This window comes from Cyprinus carpio, unplaced genomic scaffold, assembly GCF_018340385.1.
Source record: "Cyprinus carpio isolate SPL01 unplaced genomic scaffold, ASM1834038v1 S000006759, whole genome shotgun sequence".
In the NCBI taxonomy this organism is placed as follows: Eukaryota; Metazoa; Chordata; class Actinopteri; order Cypriniformes; family Cyprinidae; genus Cyprinus; species Cyprinus carpio.
In genome coordinates, this window is record NW_024879356.1 from 1854208 (window position 1) to 1878546 (window position 24339).

General features: G+C 39.1%; 1 protein-coding gene and 1 pseudogene across 1 annotated transcript in view; one reads left to right on the forward strand and one right to left on the reverse strand.

The window, feature by feature from the left end:
* The window catches only part of LOC109056131 (EFR3 homolog Bb (S. cerevisiae)), a 32776-nt gene extending 29937 nt beyond the window's left edge, over nucleotides 1-2839 (reverse strand). Inside the window, exon 1 of the mRNA XM_042755932.1 lies at nucleotides 2783-2839. Within this exon, the coding sequence (XP_042611866.1) occupies nucleotides 2783-2789 (7 nt within the window). The 5' untranslated portion in view covers nucleotides 2790-2839. The remainder of the gene's footprint in view (nucleotides 1-2782) is intronic.
* A 589-nt stretch (nucleotides 2840-3428) lies between these two features.
* LOC122144769 lies at nucleotides 3429-18084 on the forward strand (annotated as a pseudogene).
* The last annotated feature ends 6255 nt before the right edge of the window (nucleotides 18085-24339 follow it).

Below are 24339 nucleotides of genomic sequence, written 5' to 3' on the forward strand. Positions count from 1 at the left end.
ATGCTGAACTGAAGTCTATGAACAGCATTCTGACGTATGAGTCTTTTTTCTCTAGATGTGTGAGTGCTGAGTGGAGGGTAGTTGAGATGGCATCATCGGTCGACCGGTTGGACCGATTATGCAAACTGGAATGGGTCAAGGGAGGGGGGGGAGGGCAGACTTGATGTGGTGCATGACTTAGCCGTTCGAAGCACTTTTATGAGGATGGGAGTAAGTGCAACAGGACGGTAGTCATTGAAGCAGGATGGAGATGGCTCTTCGGGACTGGAATGATGGTGGTAGCTTTGAAGCATGTGGGGAACAACAGACTGACTAAGTGAGATGTTGAAAATGTCTGTGAAGACATCATTGAGTTCTGCTGCACAGTCTCTCAGTACACGCCCAGGAATGTTGTCAGGACCCGGAGCTTTGCATGCATTGATCCTGCTGAAGGATCTCCTCACGCTGTCTGGGGTCAGCGTCATCATCTGGTCACTGGGAGGAGGTGGAGTCTTCTGTGCAGTGGTGCTGTTTTGTGCCTCAAAGCGAGCGAAGAAGGTGTTCAGCTCGTTCAGCAGAGAGATGTTGCTGTCACAGGTCCGCTGTGGGGGCTTGTAGTCCGTAATGGTCTGTATCCCCTGCCACAGGCTCCGAGTGTCCTCTGCTGTCGCTGAATTGATGGGCTATCCTCCTGGAGTACTGTCTCTTAGCCTCTCTGATGCCGCGGGATAGGTTGGCCCTGGCTGTTCTCAGGCCCCCCCTCGTCTCCAGCTCTGAAGGCAGCGTTCCGCGTCTCCAGGAGTTTGTAGACCTCCCCTGTCATCCACGGCTTCTGGGTTGGCCCGGACAGGGATGGTCTTTGTGACTGGTTACATCCTCAATACACTTGGTGATGTAGGCAGTGACAGTCTCCGAGTACTCCTGGAGGTCAGTGGAGTCATTGTAAGTGGCAGCCTGCTTAAACATGTTCCAGTCAGTTGTATCAAAGCAGTCTTGAAGAGCCTCTGACGATCCTTCTGGCCACACTTGAATCTGTTTCTGAACTGGTTTTGGCGACTTTAACGAGCGGTCTGTGTGCAGGCATTAGCATGACAATGATGTGGTCTGAGGCACCAAGGTGGGGGAGGGGGAGGGCTTTGTAAGCTCCTCTCTGTGTGGTGTAAAACAAAGTCTAAAATGTTTATTACCTCTTGTTGGAAAGTTAATGTGTTGGTGTATTTTTGGGAAACACACTCTTTAAGTCAGCATGGTTGAAATCCCCAGCTATGATGAGAAAAGCATCGGGGTGTGCTGTCTGATGCTCACTGATGTGCTGGTGCAGTTCATTTAGTGCATCGTTCCTGTTGCTGTTGTTCGGGGGGAATGTAAACCGAAACGAGCAGTATGGCAGTATATTCCCTCGGCAGATAGAACGGACGGCACTTAATAATCATAAACTCCACCAGTGGTGAGCAGTGTTTGCAGATCACAACAGCATCGCAGCACCACGCGTCATTGATGTAAAACACAAAGCCCGCCGCTGTGGGTTTTTCCTCCGCGACGAGAGCTCTGTCCGCTCGATAGCACGTCAGCTGGTCGAGCTGAATGGCGCAGTCCGGAACACTGTCGCTGAGCCATGTTTCCGTGAATACAAACACACAACAGTCTCTTACAGTCCTCTGAGTTGAACGTAGTAATCCGGATGTAGTCCAGTTTATTGTCCAAAGAGCGTACGTTAGCCAGTACGATGGTGGGGATAGATGGCTTGTGTGGGTTAGCCGTTAGCCTAGCCCGGATACCGTTCCGCGTCTCCAGGACACTGCTTCCTCTCACGCCGCTTGTGGCGCCTCCGCTGTGGGCGAGATGCAGTAGTGGGGGTCGGTAATGATGTAGGCCTCCGGTAGCAGTACGAGAGATCTCGCAGCAGTTTCCGCGTGCGCGGAGTTAACTCTAAAAAAATGCGGCTCTGCCGACATCCAGCAGAAACTGACGATTGTATGCGCGCTTAAAGACAGATAGACGCGATGACGACATACAAAAACACTGCGACTCACAAGACAAAAAACACGAAAACACCATTCTGTCGGGACAGAGAGAAGCCGCTGCGTGTGGACGCGCCGCCATCTTGGTAATTCTACTACACATAAACCAATACATGTCACCAGAAAGTCTGCCATTTTACCAGAAGACTGATTAATAAATGATTCATTGTAAATAATGCTAAATGATTAAATGCAAGTTAAATTGAAAAACATTATAAGGTCAAAAAAGAAAAAAAGGCATCCATATGTATTGATAAATTGTTCATAGTAAGACCATAAAGAAACATTAGATTAGAAAACTGATGCATTTTCCATTTCATGCTGACTTTAAAAGATCTGCTAAAATTTTTAAGTTGTGGGTGTTTATGCATTGACAATTTAAAGTTGTGTTGTCTGGGGAAACTGGCTATAAAATGCTTCCATCAGACACACTAGTGTGGACAGTTAAAAACACAATCACTTTTGTATAACCTACTCTGCATGCAACCAGCTATTTAAAAGTTTTTCATGCAACTCTCGTATAAAAGCCAAACATTTTATACCTGCAAACCTTCTAAAACAGCACAGACAAAACTGGACGAGTATTCAAACCCAAATCACTTTAATTTCTGTTTACTATTGTAACCGGTTTCGAATATAAATAATGTAGTTACTAGTTTACCATGGTAATTTTTGCAGCGATTCATTACACGTTGTTCGATTAAAAATTATAGCATACAAATGCATGTATGTACTTCACATGAATTGGACCCTGAATAATGTAGAATCATTGAAGCTCATACCTGTCATGATGACTTTTTACGCCAGATGTCAGGCTTGCACTCAAGCGGTTACTACGGGCGCGCACCGGCGTCCAGCGCTCCAAAACCGGACTTCACGCCAAACTAGGACGCTCTTTTCCGCTCACTCGAAGTAGGAAAGCCGCAGGATGGAGTGGGGCCTACCGCTGGGAACACATAGGTGAGATTCAAAAACAGATCCCGCTGCACTTGCACTGCTTACTGCTTACATTTACAAGCACAATGTTTCCGTTTTTGTGAGTTTCATGATATCAGATAGGTTTGTGAAAAAAAATATTGTTTTTCTTTATCTTTCAAGTAAGTGAGTACGTTAGCCCCAGAGTGCGCACTCTGGAGTACTTGAGTCAGTTGGGTTACTATGAGCGATTCCTAAGAAAAATGTAAACATTTTAGTAAATAATCACGCTTAACGGCGTTTTTTCTTTTCATTTATTTTATAAACTAATTTATTAATATACAAATAATCTAAAGCACCTCTTAATGAATTAACGTTAACGGTCTAGACAGGGTGTGTAATTTTAATTTCCTCACCGCTTTTTTTCAGCTGCATAGTATGGTAAATGGTGTTCTCACGCTCCGTCAGCGAGCCAAAATAAACATGATAACGGACTCGTGTTCACTCGCTGCTGCTTCTGTGAATAACGGTCTTTCCAAACACATTGATTCAGACTCACACTTCCTCTGAGATCCTGCTGCACTGTTACAGGACAACTGCAGGGAGGAACTCGACATTTCCAGATGAATTCATCAAGCATTTTGTGTCGGTATGTCATTTTAATAATAATAATAATAATAATAATGTGAATTAATATTAATAGATGATCACCTGAGATTAATTAATAATGCATTTAGTGTCAGCAAATATTTTTAAATAATAATAATAATGATGATGATGATGATGATGATGATGATAATTATTATTATTTTGATAGAGGAAAACTTAACTAGATTAATTCATCATGCATTAAAAAAAAAAAAAACATGGTTACACCTTTACTTTAATTTCTCAGTTAATATCAGTGGTATGATATATTTTAGATGCAGCCGAAAATTACAACACAAAGGTTACATGCACATATATTTAATTGTTTGAACAGAATTATTTGTAGGGGACAATTTAAAAGCAAGCCGATGGATATGTCTCTAGCATCAATACTAAATTCTACTTTGTTTTTAAATGTTTTTAAATATTAGTTGTTGTTTTATTGTCATCAGACTTCTCTGCTCTTTAGTTTCCTGGAATCAACGGGCAAAGAATTTTATATTCCACCGAAGCTAGATGAAGACATTATGCTGATAAAGACACTCTCTTAATTGATGCCAGGCAGTTATGTCAAGTCAAGTCACCTTTATTTATATAGCGCTTTAAACAAAACAGATTGTGTCAAAGCAAACTGAACAACATTAATTAGGAAAACAGTGTGTCAATAATGCAAAATGACAGTTAAAGGCAGTTCATCATTGAATTCAGTGATGTCATCATCCAGCTCAGTTCAGTTTAAAATAGTATCTTTGCAATCATTTGCAATCAAGTCAAACGATATCACTGTAAATGTAAGTGTCCCCAACTAAGCAAGCCAGAGGCAACAGCGACAAGGAACCAAAACTCCATCGGTGACAGAATGGAGAAAAAACCTTGGGAGAAACCAGCGGTTCAATTCCAGGCTGCAGCAAAGTCAGATTGTGCAGAGGACTCAACTGGTTCCTGTGGTCTTGTCCCGTTGGTCGTCTGAGACGAGGTCTTTTATGGGGGATCTGTATCTGTATCTTTCAGGGCTATAGAGGTCCTTTCTAGGTGCTGATCCATCATCTGGTCTGGATACAGACTGGATCTGGTGGCTACGGTGACCTCGGAATAAGAGAGAAACAGACTAATATTAGCGTAGATGTTATGTGAGCAGTGATGCATTGTAAAAGCACAGCTGATACAACAACATGATGGCAGCATGTTGTATCTGGGCTTGACTATAGAAAGTGTGTGCGAGTGATGCAGATACATCCTCAGTCTATTTTCCTTAATCAATAGATTTGATTCTAAATTAAATCAATAATCATTTATATATTGATTTAGTTTCAGTTGTGTGATAATTGTAAATGCTTCAGTTTGAAGTTTGAAGTCAATTGAAGTTAACTAAAATAAATATAATATACAAATTCACCTAAACTGGCTTACATCATGTTTCTAAATAATTTTCTGGCATTGTTACACTGGCCAGGAGCTCTATTCTTTTCAGATGTTTTTAGCAGAGCTAATGCTCTCCTTCACCTTAAGTTACCCTCACCCAGTTTAACCTCTCTGCTACTTGAGAATATATTATGTTCTTTCTACTGTATATTCCCATCTATAGCATACCAGTCAACTGTTCACGAATCATGAACTCAGTTCATATACTTTAAGATGTATCATGCTATTCCACCATGATATAATGCTTACCATGTTTTAGCAAACAAGGTAAAAATCAGTGAAAAACACATCCCTTTCCTGTTTACATAAGAGATCTTCTCAGTTTACACTTCATGGCAGGGAAAGATGGAATTGATCTACTACTCTTTAATAGTTCATCACTTATGATGCTTCTTTTAAAAAGTCACGACTGCATAAAATGGATCCCGCTTCCATAAATGAAGCTGTTTTCAATCGATTAAAAATTTATTAGCAAAGATAAGGTGCATTGCTAGCCTACATTTTGCATAATTCATTTGGCAAGTTTGCCAAAACTCTTGTGGTTTGCCCTCCTTGTGCACAAGAAAAGTAACTTCTAAGTTTAACACACATGGCTCCGGCCAGGATCAGAAATAGCAGTTTTGAAGCCTTAGCTGAGTGCCTGGCTGCACGTAGGGCTCAGGATAGATCTGCTGCTGTTTAAAGAGGACTGGATTGAATCATGTGTGTATTAACTGATTAGTGAGCTCTGGGAATCCCATTAGAGTCAGGCTACCATTGCCAATGCTGATAAAGTCCCTCTAGAGCCCACCATAGGCCACAGTCCATGGCAAAATCTCATCCTCTCAATAATGAAGCTCCCATGAAAAGCACTCATCTTTTTTTATTTTTCATTTTCACTAATGTGATGCAGTATTTTCATAGAAATGACTGTGGCTTTGTTTAACTGCATTAACTCTGACAGTAGAAAGCCTACATGTTATCTCATCCATGGTGACCATATGTGTTCAAAACGTCCAGCCATATTACTCTGTCTAGTGTTTCCTCGTTTTCCTTATGCAAAGCTTCACTTGTGGCACTTGCTTAGGCAAGCATTTCATATACTTAGGTTTTGTGTTTAATGAGGTCCCTAACCCAAATGTTTCACTTATTTTTCTAAGCAATCAGACCACTTTTTGCTTAGTGGATGAATCATCAGATCCCCACTAGCCAAAGTCTAGAAATGCCTTTACAGCAACCACCAACAAAACCCCTAACATTATGGCAAGATTAGTGCAGGAAGTACGACTCACATATACTCATGTACATATCAAATTATGATTGAGAATGTGCGCTCATTTACGAAAGATTCAGAACTATGAAAAACTTCTTCAAAAGAGTACAGTACACTATCAAATTGTTATTTTGGATATTCACCATGATAATATCATGCTATTCAATGCATCTCAGTAAACATGTCTATATACTGTAAGTATGTCTATACACCTTTAAATAAATTATATTTTATTTATATATTGATATATATTATGATGTATCATGCAATCAAATAACAACAATACTGTATCATGGTATGACAACTTATTAACCCTCTAACTCTAGCACTTCACTTCTTTTTCTTAAAAAAAAAAAAACTAACAGTAGCTTCTCTAATCTTTTTGTATTCTACAGTATATGTTTTCTTTTTATTTATTATATAATAAAAAAAAAACCTTGCTACGTGTACTGCGTTAAGCTAACTGAGACTAGTTATAGCACTTGCAGATCATTGCTCTTTTGTTGATTTTGATTGCTTCCATTGTCCTCATTTGTAAGATGTTTGGATAAAAGCATCTGCTAAATGACTAAAGATAAATGTAAATTTGTCTGACTGTATTATTTGGCATTTTTCTGATTTTATCTTGTGAGATCCCAAGACTTGCCCCTCATCAGGTCACTGTCTAAGGTCTTGTGCACAATTAGTCAATTCTATCACAAGTACTTTATCCAGCTTATAGCCAACCTTACCTGATCCTACTGACCTGCCTAGCTCAGTTCAGCCAATCAGATACTTTCTTTTAGTATTGATTACTCCTCTACCCAGCCTCTATATTTAATCTCTCTATTCTTTTAAACATAAATGCAGTGTCTACATGGAATTCCATCCTTTCTGCACTTATTTTGTATTCTTTGCATCCAAATTCATTACTAATTTACATTGTTTACCTCTTATAAACAACAACATATCATATTCCATGAGAGAAGCTATTGACAGCAATCTCCCAGAAGTTTTGATAAGGTACTGACCTCTGACCCTGGAAGGCTCTTGTTAGCTCAGGTCTTCTCTAGTGAGCATCGTGTGACGTCAGTGATAGATGCTTTGAGTAGCCAGGGCATGAGTGCTGAGTAAGTAATCCTATTTGCGCAACCTGAGCTTCCTTCTCGCTTTCGGCATGGCAATCTCTTTGATCACTTCTCAACTCAATGCATCAGAAAATGTGTTCTTCTCTCTCTCTTCATCGCCAAGTTGGAATATAGATTGTGTAGGTATTTTGCCCTTGACTTTTCTTTTGCTGCATTCTGTGAAGATGCATAACAACAATATGTAGGATGAAGAGAATCAAAGGAAAGACTCTTTGATGGAGCTTTTCTCAAAGAGCAGCAAAATGTAACAAAAGAAGCCTAGGGAAGTTATTATCTAACAGGTAAGCAAAATCATTTTTTATTTCCATCCTGTAACATGATGATGTATAAACCTCTTTGTATATTTACAAAAAGAGAGATTTTTACAATATCCTCCTGATATGTAATTTATAATATTTTTCCAACCAATTCTTTTATTAGTGTAAAATAATATTCTTGACCAAATTACTGTATTTTATATAAGCATTTTGCTTTTGTTTATCCAAATCTATTTTCTAGTTTTAGAAACAAGTTAGCAAAATACACTTACTATGATATTCAGCTTTATGAAATCTGTAAACTGATCTATGCTTTCTGAGGAATAGCTGGTTTAAGTTGGGATTACAGGTTGTGGGGTGGGATGGGTTGTGTATGTCGAGATGAAGCCACACAGAAAGGGATTGTTTACAGCAGATAACACTATGTAGCTCAGTGCTTAATCTGGCACTGTCTTTTAAAGCACATGGTGACATCACAGGTCCAGTTTAACAGTCTGATGTGTCAACAATGGGATAAAATGTCGTAACTTAACTAATACAATAAGCAACAAAAAAAAAATCTAATTCAAAAGTTTTTTACTTTTCATTTCAGAAGCAGAACGGAGTGCTTTCAGCTTCCTAGAAAATACATATGATGTGCTGTAATTCCCTTTTTGTCTCTTTTCAGACATGGATGAGCCTTAATGGGCCACCTAAACTCTGAAGGGAGATTCAGCGAGTCCTTAACTCATGGGTAATGGTGGTGAGATAAACCTGTATATGCCATGGTAACATTCAGCGACACGACTGGCATCCACATGATGCCTCCACCCTCTTGTATACCCACTCCACAGTCACCAGGCTTGCGGCGCAAACAACTGCTGTGGCAAAACGCTGTGAAAACACATCATCAACCAACGGGGGCTGAGACAGCAGTTTGGCGTTGAGCCAGCCCGGAAAATTCATGTCACTGATGCCTATATCGAGGAAATCAACCGACAGATACGCTGCAAAGCATCACGGGGTATAACTAAATGGCGTTCCTCGGTTGCCAGAATTCATCCATCCTTTTTCGAGGAACGTAGCTGTTCATCCAGTACTCAAACTAGAACATCTCGGGACTATGTCAGTGATGCTGACTTTTTTTGTGCACTGGGGCCACATTATCCACGGGGTATATGTGCCAACATTGAGACACATCTTTAAATCCAAAGACCTTGAGAAACTCTACCAGCGCCATTCCTCACATACTAGAAGAACCTCATTAGTTGTCACAAACATTATTGATGCAGCTGCCAAACTGCACCTTCTTTTGCTCTACCTGGCCTTGGTGCCGGACGGTTCAGACATACTGCTAGGCTGGTTTACGGGGTTTTTCATGGCTTGTGCAATTGCCCTGTGTATTTTGGTACTCACCTGTAAACGCTCACACTCCCCAAGATGGTTGCATTACGCTGGTATGGCTAGCTGGCTGTCACAGACTACTCAAGTGCTGAGTGGGCTGGCATACGGGTTGGAAAGAGACCAGTCCCCTGGTATGTCCTTTTCACCCTGTTTGCCACATACACCCTATTGACATTGCCACTGCTCTGGGCTATTGAAGCTGGCACACTCACCTCAAATACTTCACCTCACTACAGAGACAATACGTCACATCAGCGAAGTGGGACTGCTAAAGAAAGGTAGAGATGCATGGATGACAGATATATGGATGGATCAATGACCAATTATATGGTGATAGATGTATGAGTTCCTTGGCTTATCAAGCAATTCATCTGTCAGTCTAGTTCTCTCAGTCACATCCATTTCCTTTTCCTTTCTTTTGTAAGAGTTTGATTCTCAATTGCCCTATTGGTTTTTCTTTAGATTCTCCCCAAGGCTTTACTATACACAAGCATGAATGTGGCAGGCCTGTTCATTCATTACCTGACTGACCGGGTCCCAAAGACAAGCCTTTCTTGAGACACGCCGCTGCACTGAAGGCCGCATGAAATTAGAGACAGAAAACCAGAGACAGGTAAAAGGATTTGAAGTCTATATGCTGTGCTGAGATTCCAGTATCCTTTGTCCATTAACAAATTAGTGTTAATATGAACGATTGAAAGAAAACCTACTGTATCTCGTATGTATAAACTTGCTGTAATGAAAATACCTGAGGTAAGCTTTTATGTCCTTCTCAGGAGCGTTTGGTGCTGTCGATCCTGCCCCACTTTGTTGCCTTGGAGATGATTGCCGATATGTCTTCTATGGATGATGATCTTGATCCACAGCATTTTCACAAAATATATATTGTGGCGGGGTGAAGAAGGACACGACGAGTAGGTACAGGTGAGTTCCCCGAAGGGTGGATTTTATTGATAAATAAGGTGGTGAGAAGAGGTGGTCCGGTGTGTGGTGCTCAGCTTCCTCTGTGCTCTGGTGTGCGGTGGCAGGGTGGGTCCGTTGTGCTCTCCCGTGTATGGTGGGGCTGGCGGTCACACGCTGCTCTCTGCAAGCAAGACAGATCAGTAGGATTAGCTGGCTCTGCTGGAGACATCGCTCACCTCTCTGTTCGTTTGCTCTGCTTAAGTATGCAGTCCTTGATGATCCGCAGGTGTGGCCGCTCAGCCCGTGACGAGCAGGAGCAGGTGTGACTGCTCGGTTTCCAGGGTGACGCTGATGAGAGCTCGGGACACGTGTCACACTATCCATCAGTATAAAGATGTCAGGTATCTCATAACTTCGAAAAAGTAATGTTTCAGTATTTTATAGGTGAGAACATTTGGTTTTCAAAAGCAAAGCTGTAATGCCACTGGAAATGTACAATATGCAGTTTGGAACTCATGGCAATATGCAATTCATGACTGATTGGTTTATATCAGAAAAAGTGTTAAAAATCGTAAGCCTTTACACTGAATATTGTTAGCAGTTTCAATTGTAATGAAAAATAATACTCATTTCTTACTGTTATTTCTCATCATTTCTACACTCATTATCTTTCCTTCCCAGTATCCTCTTTGCTGATATAAAGGGCTTCACACTTTTATCCATGAACATGTCTGCTCAGGAGTTAGTGCGCTTACTCAATGAGCTCTATGGACGTTTTGACCGGCTAGCCGACGTAAGCTTTCAATTTATATCATTTTTTTTAAGTTAGTGCTTCCAATAGAGCTTGATCAATTAAGACCATTGACAAACACCACAATACATTATAAAACTCACCTAAGACTTGTTTAGCTGATGATTCCAATGTTTGTGTTTTTAGGAATATGACTGCTTGAGAATAAAAATCTTAGGGGACTGTTACTACTGTGTATATGGGGTACCAGAGCCTCAGCGAGCACAACAACAAATATTGCTTTAGAAGAGTGCATGTCATGAACAACTGGAGTGCTAGATAAACTGAACTTCATTTTGGTTGCCTAATTCTTGAAAACTGAATTAATGGTTACACACATATTTTTGTACTTAAACTAAGATTAGTTTACTATATTCCTTAACTTATTTGTACAGTAAGTCATCAAGAATCTTTATCTGTATATCTTTAGATCTATAAAGAAACAACTGAACATTGACATGGATATGCGAATTGGGATCCACTCTGGCTCTGTTCTTTGTGGGGTTCTGGGTCTACAAAAATGGCAGTTTGATGTGTGGTCTTGGGATGTAGGCATTGCCAACATGCTTGAAGCAGGGGGGATCCCTGGGTGAGTGACCAAAACTTCATAAACGAGATATACCAGCAGTAGACATCTTATAAGCACATCCCAATGTTACATTTAAACAAACTAGTTACCAATGCTTGAACAGTTTGACTTGGCTTTTACAATGAACTGCAATCGTGTGGTAACTCTTTTGATCATCTACATTGTCAACAGACGCATCCACATTTCACGTGCTACTTTGGACTGCCTGGATGGAAGCTACCAAACAGAGGACGGGCGTGGATATGAACGCAATGAGTTCCTACGAAAACACAAGATTGACACTTTCCTTATCTGCCACAAGGAGGAGGATCAAGATGAAATGGAAGCAGAACATTTAAAAACTCAGCAAAACCACCGCCCCTGGAACAAAGAGGTTCTATTTAGCAACTTCATTGATTTAATATCAGGCTCTATGTCAAGAAAGATAAACATCGATGACGATTTACAATTTTTGTATAATGGGTCTACTTCTCTGCTGAACTTTTAACCTTACAGATATTGGCCTCCTTCTCCCATGGGTCTTACACACAACTTCCTACATCCTCAGTGTGCAGATCTACATCCAAGGCGATCAACAAACGGATAGAGCATGCTATAGATCTTCGCAGCAGTGAGCGCGCATGCGTCAGGAGCATATCACTTCAGCCACAATGGTGTTTAAGGATACACACATTGAGGAGAAGGTATAAGGGGCAGGATGTGACCTGTCTGTAATATGAAACAGTTGATTAGCTGTTAAGGTTAAATGTCAAACTTAACAAAAGGGGTATTTACAATTGGCTGCACTTGGCATTATACTGTTAGGATCAGTGTTGTAGTCAAGACCAACTCATTCAGGTTTGAGTCAAGACTAAGGCTAAGGCTAAAATAGGATAGAAGTCCAGACTGATTCCACATGGTCCAGACTCCATGACAAGATCAAAAACTATAAAAATATGGTTTTGGACTTGAGACTGAGTCTTGTCATGGATGCAGGAGCATGTGGACTTGACCCTCTTCTGGTCTTGACTTGGACATGAATGAGTTAGTCTCGACCTGTGTTGGTGGTAACGCATTACAAGTAACTTGTACAAGTAAAAGTATTACAAGTAGGGGTGTGCCGGTAAGAGTATCAGTACCAAAAGGTTCCCGGGGCAAATTCCAAATGGAAGTGGGTACTTTGGATTGAGCAGGGCACGTGCGTGTTTTATAAGATAATTGAGGTATCCTATTTGAAGATGAAAGCAGTGTTTTCATGCAATGTCCGTTAAGTTATGGTAAATACTGGTTTGGTGTTTCACATCATGGGCCCTATTTTAAGGATCTAACGCATGGTCTAAAGTGCACAGTGCAGGTGCACTCAGGGCGTGTCCAAATCCACTTTTGCTAGTTTAACAACGGGAAAACGGTCTGCGCGCATGGTCTAAATAGGTTGGCCCTATTCTCTTAATGAGTAATAGGTGTTTTTTGGGCGTAACGTGCAATAAACCAATCAGAGTGTCATCACCCATTTCCTTTAAGAGCCAGTTGCTCTCGTGCCATGGCGGATTTGCTATTTACACTGCGGGATTTGCAGGCGCAAAGACAGAACACGTCTCCAGAGATGAAACGGAGCTGCTCATGCGTGAGTAAATAGCCTAATTTTGATACGTACAATGGCTATCCATTATGGCATGTAGGCATTTTTATATTCATGTAGCCTTCACAATAATAATCTTTTACATTTTAATCTTTTAATGTTTCATATTTAAAAATGTTTGCGTGCTGCTGTGTGTCCCTGTGTGTAATAAGAAAAGTGAACGTGCATTGTGGACCCGCCCAGAGGTGCATTTTCTACTAATGCGCTCTTTAAATAACAAAAAAATTTTGCTAACCTGACTATAGACCAGGTTTGAGTTGGTCTATGGCGCAGTCTATTTTTAGTTCCTCAAAGTAGCAATGCGCCCTGAACACACCTCTTTTTTGGACCAGCACACCCATGTGTGCACAAATGGGTGAAAATGCATTTGTTATTTAAATAACACGGTGCCGTACGGGAAAATGAGAACACTTCACAACTAGCAAAAAACACTTGCGCTGTGCCTTGCGCCGCGTGTATGATAGGGCCCCATAATTTGAAGTTGTTAAAATTGTTGTTTGGCAGAGTGAAACCTCCATTGGTACCTCTCTGTTTCTCTCTGTGAATGGCCTGTACAAGGCCAAAGACCACAGCGGCGAGAGTGGTCCTCCCACTCCGTTTGTCTTTGTCTCTATCTACAATCCCGTTGCTTTGACAGTTGCTGCCTTTTGGTGCTGATGAAGTATGCTCGGACATGTCCCTTTCTCTCACTGACACCCTTTATAAATATCTCACCACGCACCTCTAGCACAAAGCCCCAGTCTGCTAGAATATAACTTGTGGCCTCAGGGACCTGAATCTTTCCACTGACTTCAGTACTGTCCATTTGACTTGCCAAATTCACTGTCATGCCCCAGATACCATACTGGGGATTGGTGGCACCGATGACTCCAGCAACAACAGGACCGTGGGCAATTCCTAAAGGGGTACACTGAAGTTACTCATATATACTCATTGTTATTGGCATGAATTACTTGTGACTGTGCTTATTCATTTCACGTTTGGTGCGAAAGAGCTTTTAGATCTGCCAAAAATATAACTTTTTTTTTATATTAAAAACATACAACCAAGCCCAGCCCAAATGAGAAAAAGTAACCAAGCAATGCAATTAGTTACTTTTTTAGGGAGTAACTCAATATTGTAATGCATTACTTTTAAAAGTAACTTTCCCCCACACTGTTCTCGACTACAACATTGCTTTGGGTAGGCTAACAGATCGTATAAATTGTTTAGCAATTCAACATATGAGGTTTCTGACTTTATATTTTTCTTCATGATTCAGTTCTCTCAGGTAAGAGATGAGATGTTTAAGACCAATCTAGTATGCTCCTTCATCATGTTTCTTCTTCTCATGGCAGTCCAAGCCCTCATTCCTGTACCCAGGTAAAGGGTTTACTCAATCGGTGTTCAGCACCTGAAAAATATTTTATTTCTGTCACTTTGACAAACCATTGAGCTTAGATATGTTAAACCTCCCCTCCATTCCCTTTTTTCTTCATTGTCTTACCTACAGGTTGTATTACAGGACAGCACTGCAGTTCTGTCTACTCTTGCTGGGATATCTATTATTGCTTATGATGGTCTTGGCTGAAGAGTTTAAACATTCTCCCAGTGTCCTTCAGCAGTTCTGCTGCTGGATCCATGAAAACAACAATATGCGGAACCTTCTCACTGTCATAGCTATAGCCATCAACTTTGGCATGGCTCTGTTTGACATGGTGAGACTTGGAAGATTTTTTATTTTTATTTTGTGCAACTTGGAGCACATATGATTTGTGATCTACCAGTTTAAATGTCATCATTTTGCCTCTATAGCATGCATACCCAAACATAATACATGTAGATATTTTGGGTGGTGTGGCATAGTAGATAAAGTTCAGAACTAGTAACTGTAATGTCACTGATTCAAGCACCACTTGGCATTCATTGTAATTCTTCATCTTGTGATTATCCAGATATGGTGTCACTCTATTGAGACAAGAGAAATAATCACCAGTGAAACAGAGGAATATCAGACCAGCCAGAAGCCTCTTACTGCCTGCATGTATCCAGAGGTGTGGCTTCTGTCTGAACTGTTCTGTTGTGAAGACTCCGACTACCTGTTGTTGCATTTCATGTCTATTATATCTATGCATACAGTTCTTCCTTCTAAGTGGAGTGGTTCCCGAGGCTGAGCTCTCTCTTAAAATTGGCTATTCTGTTGTTGGTGGTGGTTATATATACTTACTTCATTGAAGTGTCCTTCCACATGCTGTATGTACATAATCCAGAGCAGGAACAGTCAGGCAGGTGAGTGTCTATGCTAGATCTCTAGCATACTCTCTTTAGAAAAGCCTTTAAAATATGTTCATATGGTTAAAATTTATTTGCATTTTATGCTTACAAGGTCTCAATACCTCAGAAGAAAGGGTGTCTCAGTTCTGTTGATGGGAATGTTTGTCATAGCTGTGTTCTACAATGGTCGACGGGTATGAGTGTTCAATTTTGACAACATATTGCCCTGAAGCATTGTATTCTCTATAGCATATACCTGACAAGGGAAAATGTAGAAAAAATGAAATATACATCCTTATTCTGTGGGTCTTGCTTATTCCCTGATTCAGTGGGAAGCAACAACACGGCTAGACTTCCTGTGGCGTTTGCAAGCTCAGCAGGAAGTGCAGGAGATGAGAGATCTGAGGGAACACAATGAGTGTCTGCTGCACAACATCTTGCCTGCACACGTTGCTCGTCACTTCCTAGAAAGGAACAGAAATGATAAGGTACGTCAGAATCATATGTAAGCCACCATCACTGACGATGTTAATTATGATTGAAAATGTGAGTGGTGCTTGCCTTTGTAAAACTTGCTCCCATGATGCTAGGGTGGTCTTATAATCCCAGGTGATAAAGAGAGAAAGTCTGATAGGCTTAGATGAATATAAATATCACGCCTCAACACAGTTTAAGGTATCATTAACTCCCATAGTTAAAAAGTTCCGTTCATCTTCAGAACACAATTTAAGATATTTTTGATGAAAACCGGGAGGCCTGTGACTGTCCCATAGACTGCCAAGTAAATAACAGTGTCAAGGTCCATAAAAGGTTTGAAAGTCATCGTCAGAATACTCCATCTGCCATCAGACTTGCAATCTGGGTTATATGAAGCGACGGGAACACTTTTTGTAAGCGAAGAAAACAAAAATAACGACTTTATTTAACAATTCCTTTGTCAACAGTCTCCCCTCTGTCTCTCCATATCACCGTATGCTGCGCAAGAAGCAACAAAAAAAGTGTTCCCATCGCTTCATATGGAGTATTCTGACTACAACTTTCATACCTTTTATAGACGTTGACACTGTTATTTACTTGGCAGTCTATGGGTGGAGTATCCCTTTAAGCTATGGTAATAATGATTCACCACTAATAACTAAAAATAGCAACAAAAAAAAGGCCCAACTTTCATGTTCATCTTTTATCTTTGTCCAGGAGCTGTATTCTCAGTCCTATGATGAGGTGGGGGTAATGTTTGCCTCCATCGCTGGCTTTAATGAATACTACGAGCAGAAGGAGATCAATCACGAGGGAGTTGAGTGTCTCAGATTGCTCAATGAGATCATTGCAGACTTTGATGAGGTAGGACTTTGATAAAAGGTTGTATTTTCTGCTGTTGTTTTTCTCTTATAAACCTAACATTGTTTTTGATTCTCTCTTTGAAAAGCTGTTGGAGGAGACGTATTTTTTGGACATTGAGAAAATCAAAACCATTGGGAGTTGCTACATGGCTGCGTCTGTTCTATCACCTGATAAACAGGTAATCCATGTAATAAAAAAAAAAAAAAAAACTTAGCCTACTTCATTGATTATATACATTTAGAATTTCTCATCAGCTGTCTATGCACCATAATTGTTCTGTGTTTTATCCTGACAGTCTCGTGTTGTAAATGACTGGCATCATCTCAGTGAGTTGGTTCTGTTCGCTCTGGCTATGCAAGAGACCCTGAAAGAGATCAACAAAAAACATTCCTCAAACAATTTCCAGCTCCGCGTTGGTAAAGGGTCAATGAATAGACCTCAGTCAGAGTATATGCCATATTTAATGTGATGTGAATGAGGCTGTAAATAGAAATAGAAGTAAATTGTACTTGCAGTTGTTGTGCACATAGGTGTCGGTCACAATACATTTCCACAAATTATGGGTCGCACGACAGATTGAGCAGACTGTACTTATGTTTCTTACAGTCTTGTTTTGTTTCATGTCACATTCAGCAAGATTTCAGTCTATTCTTATAACAATGAATGCCTTCGAAAGACTTGCTGTTTTTGGATCTTGACAGACCCTGGTGACTAAACACTTTCATTCTAAAATATTTTATTTTTTCCATCTCATTAAACATGTCAGCTTCTCTGATTAGGAAGTCTACACAGTCACATGTAATTCATGCCAATAACAATGAGTATATATGAGTAACTTCAATGTACCCCTTTAGGAATTGCCCACGGTCCTGTTGTTGCTGGAGTCATCGGTGCCACCAAACCCCAGTATGATATCTGGGGCATGACAGTGAATTTGGCAAGTCAAATGGACAGTACTGGTGTCAGTGGAAAGATTCAGGTCCCTGAGGCCATACGTAATATTCTAGCAGACTGGGGCTTTGTGCTAGAGGTGCGTGGTGAGATATTTATAAAGGGCATCAGTGAGAGAAAGGGACATGTCCGAGCGTACTTCATCAGCACCAAAAGGCAGCAGCTGTCAAGAAACGGGATTGCAGACAGAGGAAAGAATGAACGGAGTGGGAGGACCACTCTCGCCGCTGTGGTCTTTGGCCTTGTACAGGCCATTCACAGAGAGAAACAGAGAGGTACCAATGGAGGTTTCACTCTGCCAAACAACAATTTTAACAACTTCAGATTATGATGTGAAAAAACAAACCAGTATTTACCATAAATTAATGGACACTTAGTTGAAACACTGCCTTCATCTTTAAAAGGATGCCTCAAATATCTTATAAAATTCTTATGTGGACTTGTCTATTGAACACAAGTAGAATAATGACTATTTTTTGTACCAATTTCATAATGTATATTTTCATGAACTTCACTTGGGCCACACATTTAGTAAGGTTCTTGATACACTACATGCTTTGAAAATTTGCACATACAGTCATGGCCAAAAATATCCGCACCTTGGTAAATATGATCGAAGAAGGCTGTGAAAATTAATAAAATTAATCTGCATTGTTAATCTTTTCACAAAAATCTAACCTTTCATTGGATAATAAGAATTTAAAATGGGGGGAAATATCATTATGAAATAAATGATTTTCTCTAATACACATTGGCCACAATTAACGGTACCCTTTTATTCAATACTTTTTGAAACCTCCATATGCCAGTTTAACAGCTCTAAATGTTCTCCTATAAAGCCTGAGAGGGGCAGCTGTGGCCTAATGGTTAGAGATTTGGACTTGTAACCAGAAGGTCACAGGTTCGAGTCTCGGTGCTGACAGGAGTTGTGGGTGGGTGGGGAGTGAATGAACAGCGCACTCTTCCACTCTCAATACCCATGGCTGAAGTGCCCTTGAGCAAGGCACTGAACCCCCAGTTGCTCCGGGTGTGTGTTCACGGTGTGTTCACTTCTCACTGCTGTGTGTGTGCACATGGATGGGTTAAATGCAGAGCACCAATTTCGAGTATGGGTTACCATACTTGGCAAATGTCATGACTTTCACTTTTTTCACTTTCACTTTAAGTGGCTAAAGACTCTCCAAGGACCACAGCTGGAGAATTGCAGAAAATAGTTGAGTCTCAGGGTCAGAAAACCTTAAAAACAGCACCTACATCACCACATGTTGTTTGGGAGGGTTTCAAGAAAAATTCTCCTAGCTCATCCAAAAACAAACTAAAGCATATTCAGTTATCAGACACGACTGGAACTTCAAATGGGACTGGTCAGATGAAACAAAAATGAGCTTTTTAGCAACAAACACTCAAGATGGGTTTGGTGAACACAGGGATAAAAAGTAACCCATGTGTCCAATGAAATATACTGCTGTATTTTTGATGTTGTGGGCCTATATTTCTGCTGGAGGTCCTGGACATCTTGTTTAGATACATGGCAACCGTATAATAATCCAAACTCAAACCTCAAAAACAACACAGAAATGGGTCACTGAGCACAAAACCAAGCTTCTGCTATGGCCATTCTAGTCCTCTGACCTGAACCCTATGGAAAATGAGTGTGGTGAACTGAAGAGGAGAAGTACCATCATGGAGCTGGGAATCTAATGTGTATTAGAGAAAAACATTTATTTTATAATGATATGTCCCCCCATTTTAAATTCTTATCCAATAAAAGGTTAGATTTTTGTGAGTTTTTAAAATAAAAGATCAAAAGGATTAACAATGCAGATATATTTTCACAGTCCCCTTTGATCATATTTACCAAGGGTGCCGATATTTTTGGCCATGACTGTATATATATATTTTTTTATCTTTACTACAGCCGATTTAAACATGTTCAGATAATAGAAAATACAGTTAAGAATTGTTCCTCCTCCATGCCATGATAGCATAAAAATACTTCATATATACCATAGATACAAACTGTTACTTTTTTGTGAGTTGTACAATCCCTAAAACTATTTTGTATCTCATAGGATTAATAAAGAAGATTCAGAAAAATACTACATTTTTTAATGTCTAGAATTTTTGTTTTTAAGGGTAAAATTTTAGTTTTATAATATAGTACAATAATCTTTAATTTGTCTGAATATCATATGGTTGTTTCTGATTTTCATTTATATTAAATATACTTTATGTAAAAATACATGTGTAACAGCCATTTTATGTTGCCTTTGGACTGAACTATTGTTAGTACTGTTTTATCTACCAAAATATGCTTAATTATATAATTAATGTTTAATAATCAGAGTATTTTATTGAAAACAAAATGTCAAACCTAAAACCCACACACATTAACTGATTTTGTAGTCTTTTGTAGCAATTGTTTTATGTTCCACTGTAATGTACCTTGATAACACAATTATATTCTTAGTGTCATGCATCTATTTACATGCATTTGTATAATGAAACAATTTGCATATATTAAAATGTAAGAATGAAAATAAATTAAAGTATATGCCTTTTGTCTGTTATTTTCTTTATGCAAGAAATCCAGTTTTACTCTCAGTAGAGTTCTTATTACATAACAAAGTAAAGTCAAGAAGCCCATCCCATCATTTACAAAAGCTTTACCATGGTAACCACTGTTCCCGCCAAAAATACTAGTAACTGTAGCTATTGACCACAGTTGCTTTTTAATGTTTAAAGAAGACAAAAAAGGTTAAAAATATGACAAAAGTTTTTTAAAACTTGTTTGAAGCACATAGCCAATGTGGTTACCATGGTATTTTTGTAATAAACATCTACGAGTGAACGGGTTATTAAGTTTAGAAATCATAATAAGTTATTAAAGTTAGAATTAAAAACATACAGCCTCTGTTTCTTACCAATGTGGAGGTAAAAGTGTTGTGTTCACCGCCCCACCTGTGGGAAGCTTGACGCTCTTTTTTTTGTTGTCCTTTTTCTCTATAAAATCTTTTTGTAATCATCATAAATTATATATAATTTGAAAGCTTAGAAGTCCAAGATTCATCCTGTGAAAACCGTTTTGAAATCGGACATTGCGTTACCATGGAAATGGTACTTTAAAATCTTATGGCAGTCTCCTCCCCCTTAGTGGGCAGTGATAAGTGTCATATTACAAAATGCATTACAGTCTTTTAGAATCAAAACTTTTTATAATCTTGGCAACAAACATATCATTGGAAAGGTCTGAGTCTCAGGATTTGGTGGTTATTTTGAGACAGAAGTAAAATTGACAGACAAATCTAGAGAAAAATTCATTAAACAAAATTCAAAGTAGTTTTGATGGCTCCCAGTGGCTGTTTGTGGTATGACGCCCTAAATTAAATCTCACAGGAACCTCAATTTTTTCATATCAACTTCAAATTTGGAACATAACTTTAGACACAAGGCTTTAATTTTATACCAATTTTAGAGTAAACCCTGTTATGTAAAATATTTATAATAAAAAAAAATTTAATTAATATAGCACATTTTATTTACAGTACATTTAAACTTCTATAACTTTTTGATCCTTTATTTTTTTTTTTTTTTTAAATTCCACTTTTGCCAAAACCTGATAATTTTCTTCTTTAAAAAGAGACCAACCTTAGGTCTGTATTCTAAAGTGTTCATAAATTACAACAATTTAAGTTTGGATAGTGCACTTTAATGCCTATTTTAAAAAATGGGGGATGACAGTTAAAGGGTTAAGGTTATAAAATTACACTCTCGAACCCTCACACTCTGAAAAGAAACGTAGCTCTGAGTTCGATTAACTCCTCCTGCGCATATTCTCTACTCTAGAGGAATGTAGACTCGATTAGTTTGGGCTGGTATTCTGCGCAGGTGCTTCTGCACGCGGGCTGAGTGCAGTTACTCATTGCACTGTAGTTGTTGGCCTTTCTGACCACAATTAATTATCATTTTTACTATTATATACGGAGAATGGCTGATTCACAGGATGACAACCTCTACAAAGCCGAATACGCGAAAAGTTGTCGCATCTCTTGCAAGAAATGCAAAGAAAACATTGCTAAAGACTCGCTGAGAATGGCCATTATGGTGCAGGTGAGGAATTATGTGCAACTGTGATTCAGTAATACCTGATAGAATAACCTATGCATTTTTGGAAATGCATTCGGTTTCGCATTTATGCTCTTAAATGCATATTGTAATCAATGCGATTGCATCTGAACGTATGTATGAATGTGCCTCAGGCCCAGGAGGAGTTTAAATAATTCGCAGTCATGAAGTGAATGAAAGCAATCAGCAGTAATTTCCCATACGTGCTTTTGGTTTTGTGGGAACAAAAATGAATAAAAAAAGCAAAACAAAAACAAAGCTGTGTTCTTGCAATGCATTGATAATAAAATAGAAACAAATGTGTTTAAAATGGCCAAATCATGTATATTTTTAATTAGAATTCTATGCATACTGACTTTAAACTCAATGTTTACATTTGGTTGTGATAGACTACTGTAACACCATTGACAACAAGAGTGCTTTAAAATACACACATTTAAGATGTGATCTGTTTTATTGTTAATTCTCAGCTTTTATAGGAACAAAAATGACCATTTTTCTGATTGCAGTGATGTTGTGTTTTTACGTGCTTTCCTTTTCACCTTTTTATTCATTGTTGCATAATATTTGTGCTATATCAAGTTTGATACTTTTTATCTAGTTGGATTTTACTCATCTGGCACCTGTCTGTTTTTCACAGTCTCCCATGTTTGATGGCAAAGTGCCTCACTGGCACCATTTTTCCTGCTTTTGGCTCCGGGCCGCAGTACAGTCCCCCCTCTGACATATCTGGATTTACTGACCTCCGCTGGGGGGACCAGGAAAAAGTGAAGAAAGCCATTGAGAGTGGAGGTGCTACCGGAGGTGATTTGTTAATATTCCTTTTGACCTAATCACTGATTTTTTCTTTGTTGAGTTTGCCATATGGGCTGCAAAGCAGTTTAGGTTTAAGTCACCAAGTCCTAAATTAATTCATTAATCCTCATTGCTTTGCAGGGAAAGGGAGAGCAGAAGGGAGCAGCTAAAGGGGAGAAGACACTGAATGACTTTGCAGTGGAGTACGCCAAATCCAACAGAAGCACCTGCAAGGGGTGTGATCAAAAAATCGAAAAGGTACATATTCCATCACCTTTTGTTAAAGAAATTATGCTTTTTAAACACAGGAAGTTAATCTGTTCTCCTCTGCTGGTGTTCAGGACCACATACGTGTGTCAAAGAAGACACTGGACCCAGAGAAACCTCAGCTTGGTCTAATAGATCGCTGGTACCACACTGGCTGCTTTGTGAGCCGCCGCGAGGAGCTATTTTTTAAACCAGAGTACAGTGCCACCCAGCTCAAGGGTTTCACAGCTCTACGAGATGAAGACAAAGAGGAGCTCAAGAAAAGGCTTCCTGCAGTGAAGAATGAAGGGTGAGCTTTTGATTTCTTATTTAGGTTGCTGTCATGAATCAAACTATATAAGCACTGCTTTAGGATGCTTTTTGCTGCTTTTAGATTTACCAAAAAAAAAAAAATAATCCACTATTAACTAGGGATATGCCGGTATCAAATTTTCCTGTTGCGATTAATTGCTAATGCTTTTATCACAGTATACGTGATAAAAGTGGTCATAATACAGTATAACAGGTTAAATAACTCTTGTCTTATAACAAAAATAACATTTAAATACAAAACAGCAATACAGAAAAATATATAAAGTTAAAACAGTTACACAGATTAAAGTGCAAAAGAACTATAAAGTCCAATAGGTATCACTTTACAATAAGACCTCATTAGTTAACCTTCATTAATGCATTAACATTCACAATGAGCAATAGCTACATTTGCTACAGAAGTTATTATTCTTTGTTAAAAAAAATACACATCTTAATTCATGTTAGCTCATTAAAAAACATAGGTGCAACTTTCGATTTTAACAGTGTGTTATTAAATATTGGAATACCTAAGATTAATAAACGTTCAGAAGAATTTTTCATTGGCAGTTTATGTTAACTAATAAAGCCCTAATGTAAAGTGTGAATGAAGTTGAACAATAAAGAATCAAAACACTTTCAAACAATATCTAGGGCATGTTGTAGTCCAGATTAGCCCAGAAAAAATGAAAAAAAAAAAACGTTTGAAAATGAATAGCCTATTAAGTCTAAATATTTAAGTATTTGTCTCTGTGATGAACACTGTAGCGAATACACAAATCTGAATGGCTGTTTAAAATTATTTAAATATGTTTTAGAAAGTAGCAGCTCCTTTATTTATGGGGTTTCCAGGGTAAGGGCTGCATTTCCTGCAGTTTAGAGAGGAGTTTAGCGCCATCTGCTGTCAGAGAGTGAATGTGTCTATCACGTGTTCCTCATGTGCCCCTCATGCATGTTTGTTTACATCAGAGCAGCACACGTGTCTTTCAAGCAGCATACAGCGGTGGTGTGCATTTTGTGCCAGGTGATGGGAAAAGTATTCTTAAAATGCATTCCAAATTCTGACTAATTTGTAATATATATATTTATTCACGGTATTTAGGAGTGCCAACGATAACAATATCGTGCATATTCAGTACCGCGATATATCGCATTACCGAATACCAGCACTGTCTACTATTAACTATTTATTTAATCTGGACAGGTTTTGTGTAGCAATTTCTGTTAGAAAGATTGTGCATGGATCCATCATACGTTTCAAAAACAGGTATCTACAGAAGTGTATCGCAAGTAGGGCTACACTCTTAAATGAAATAAAACAGAAACTGCAATGTGACTTTACAATAAGTGCGATTATCAAATCATAAGGGCTGCAGTTTCATTAAATAAATATATGCACTCCATGTTTCAGA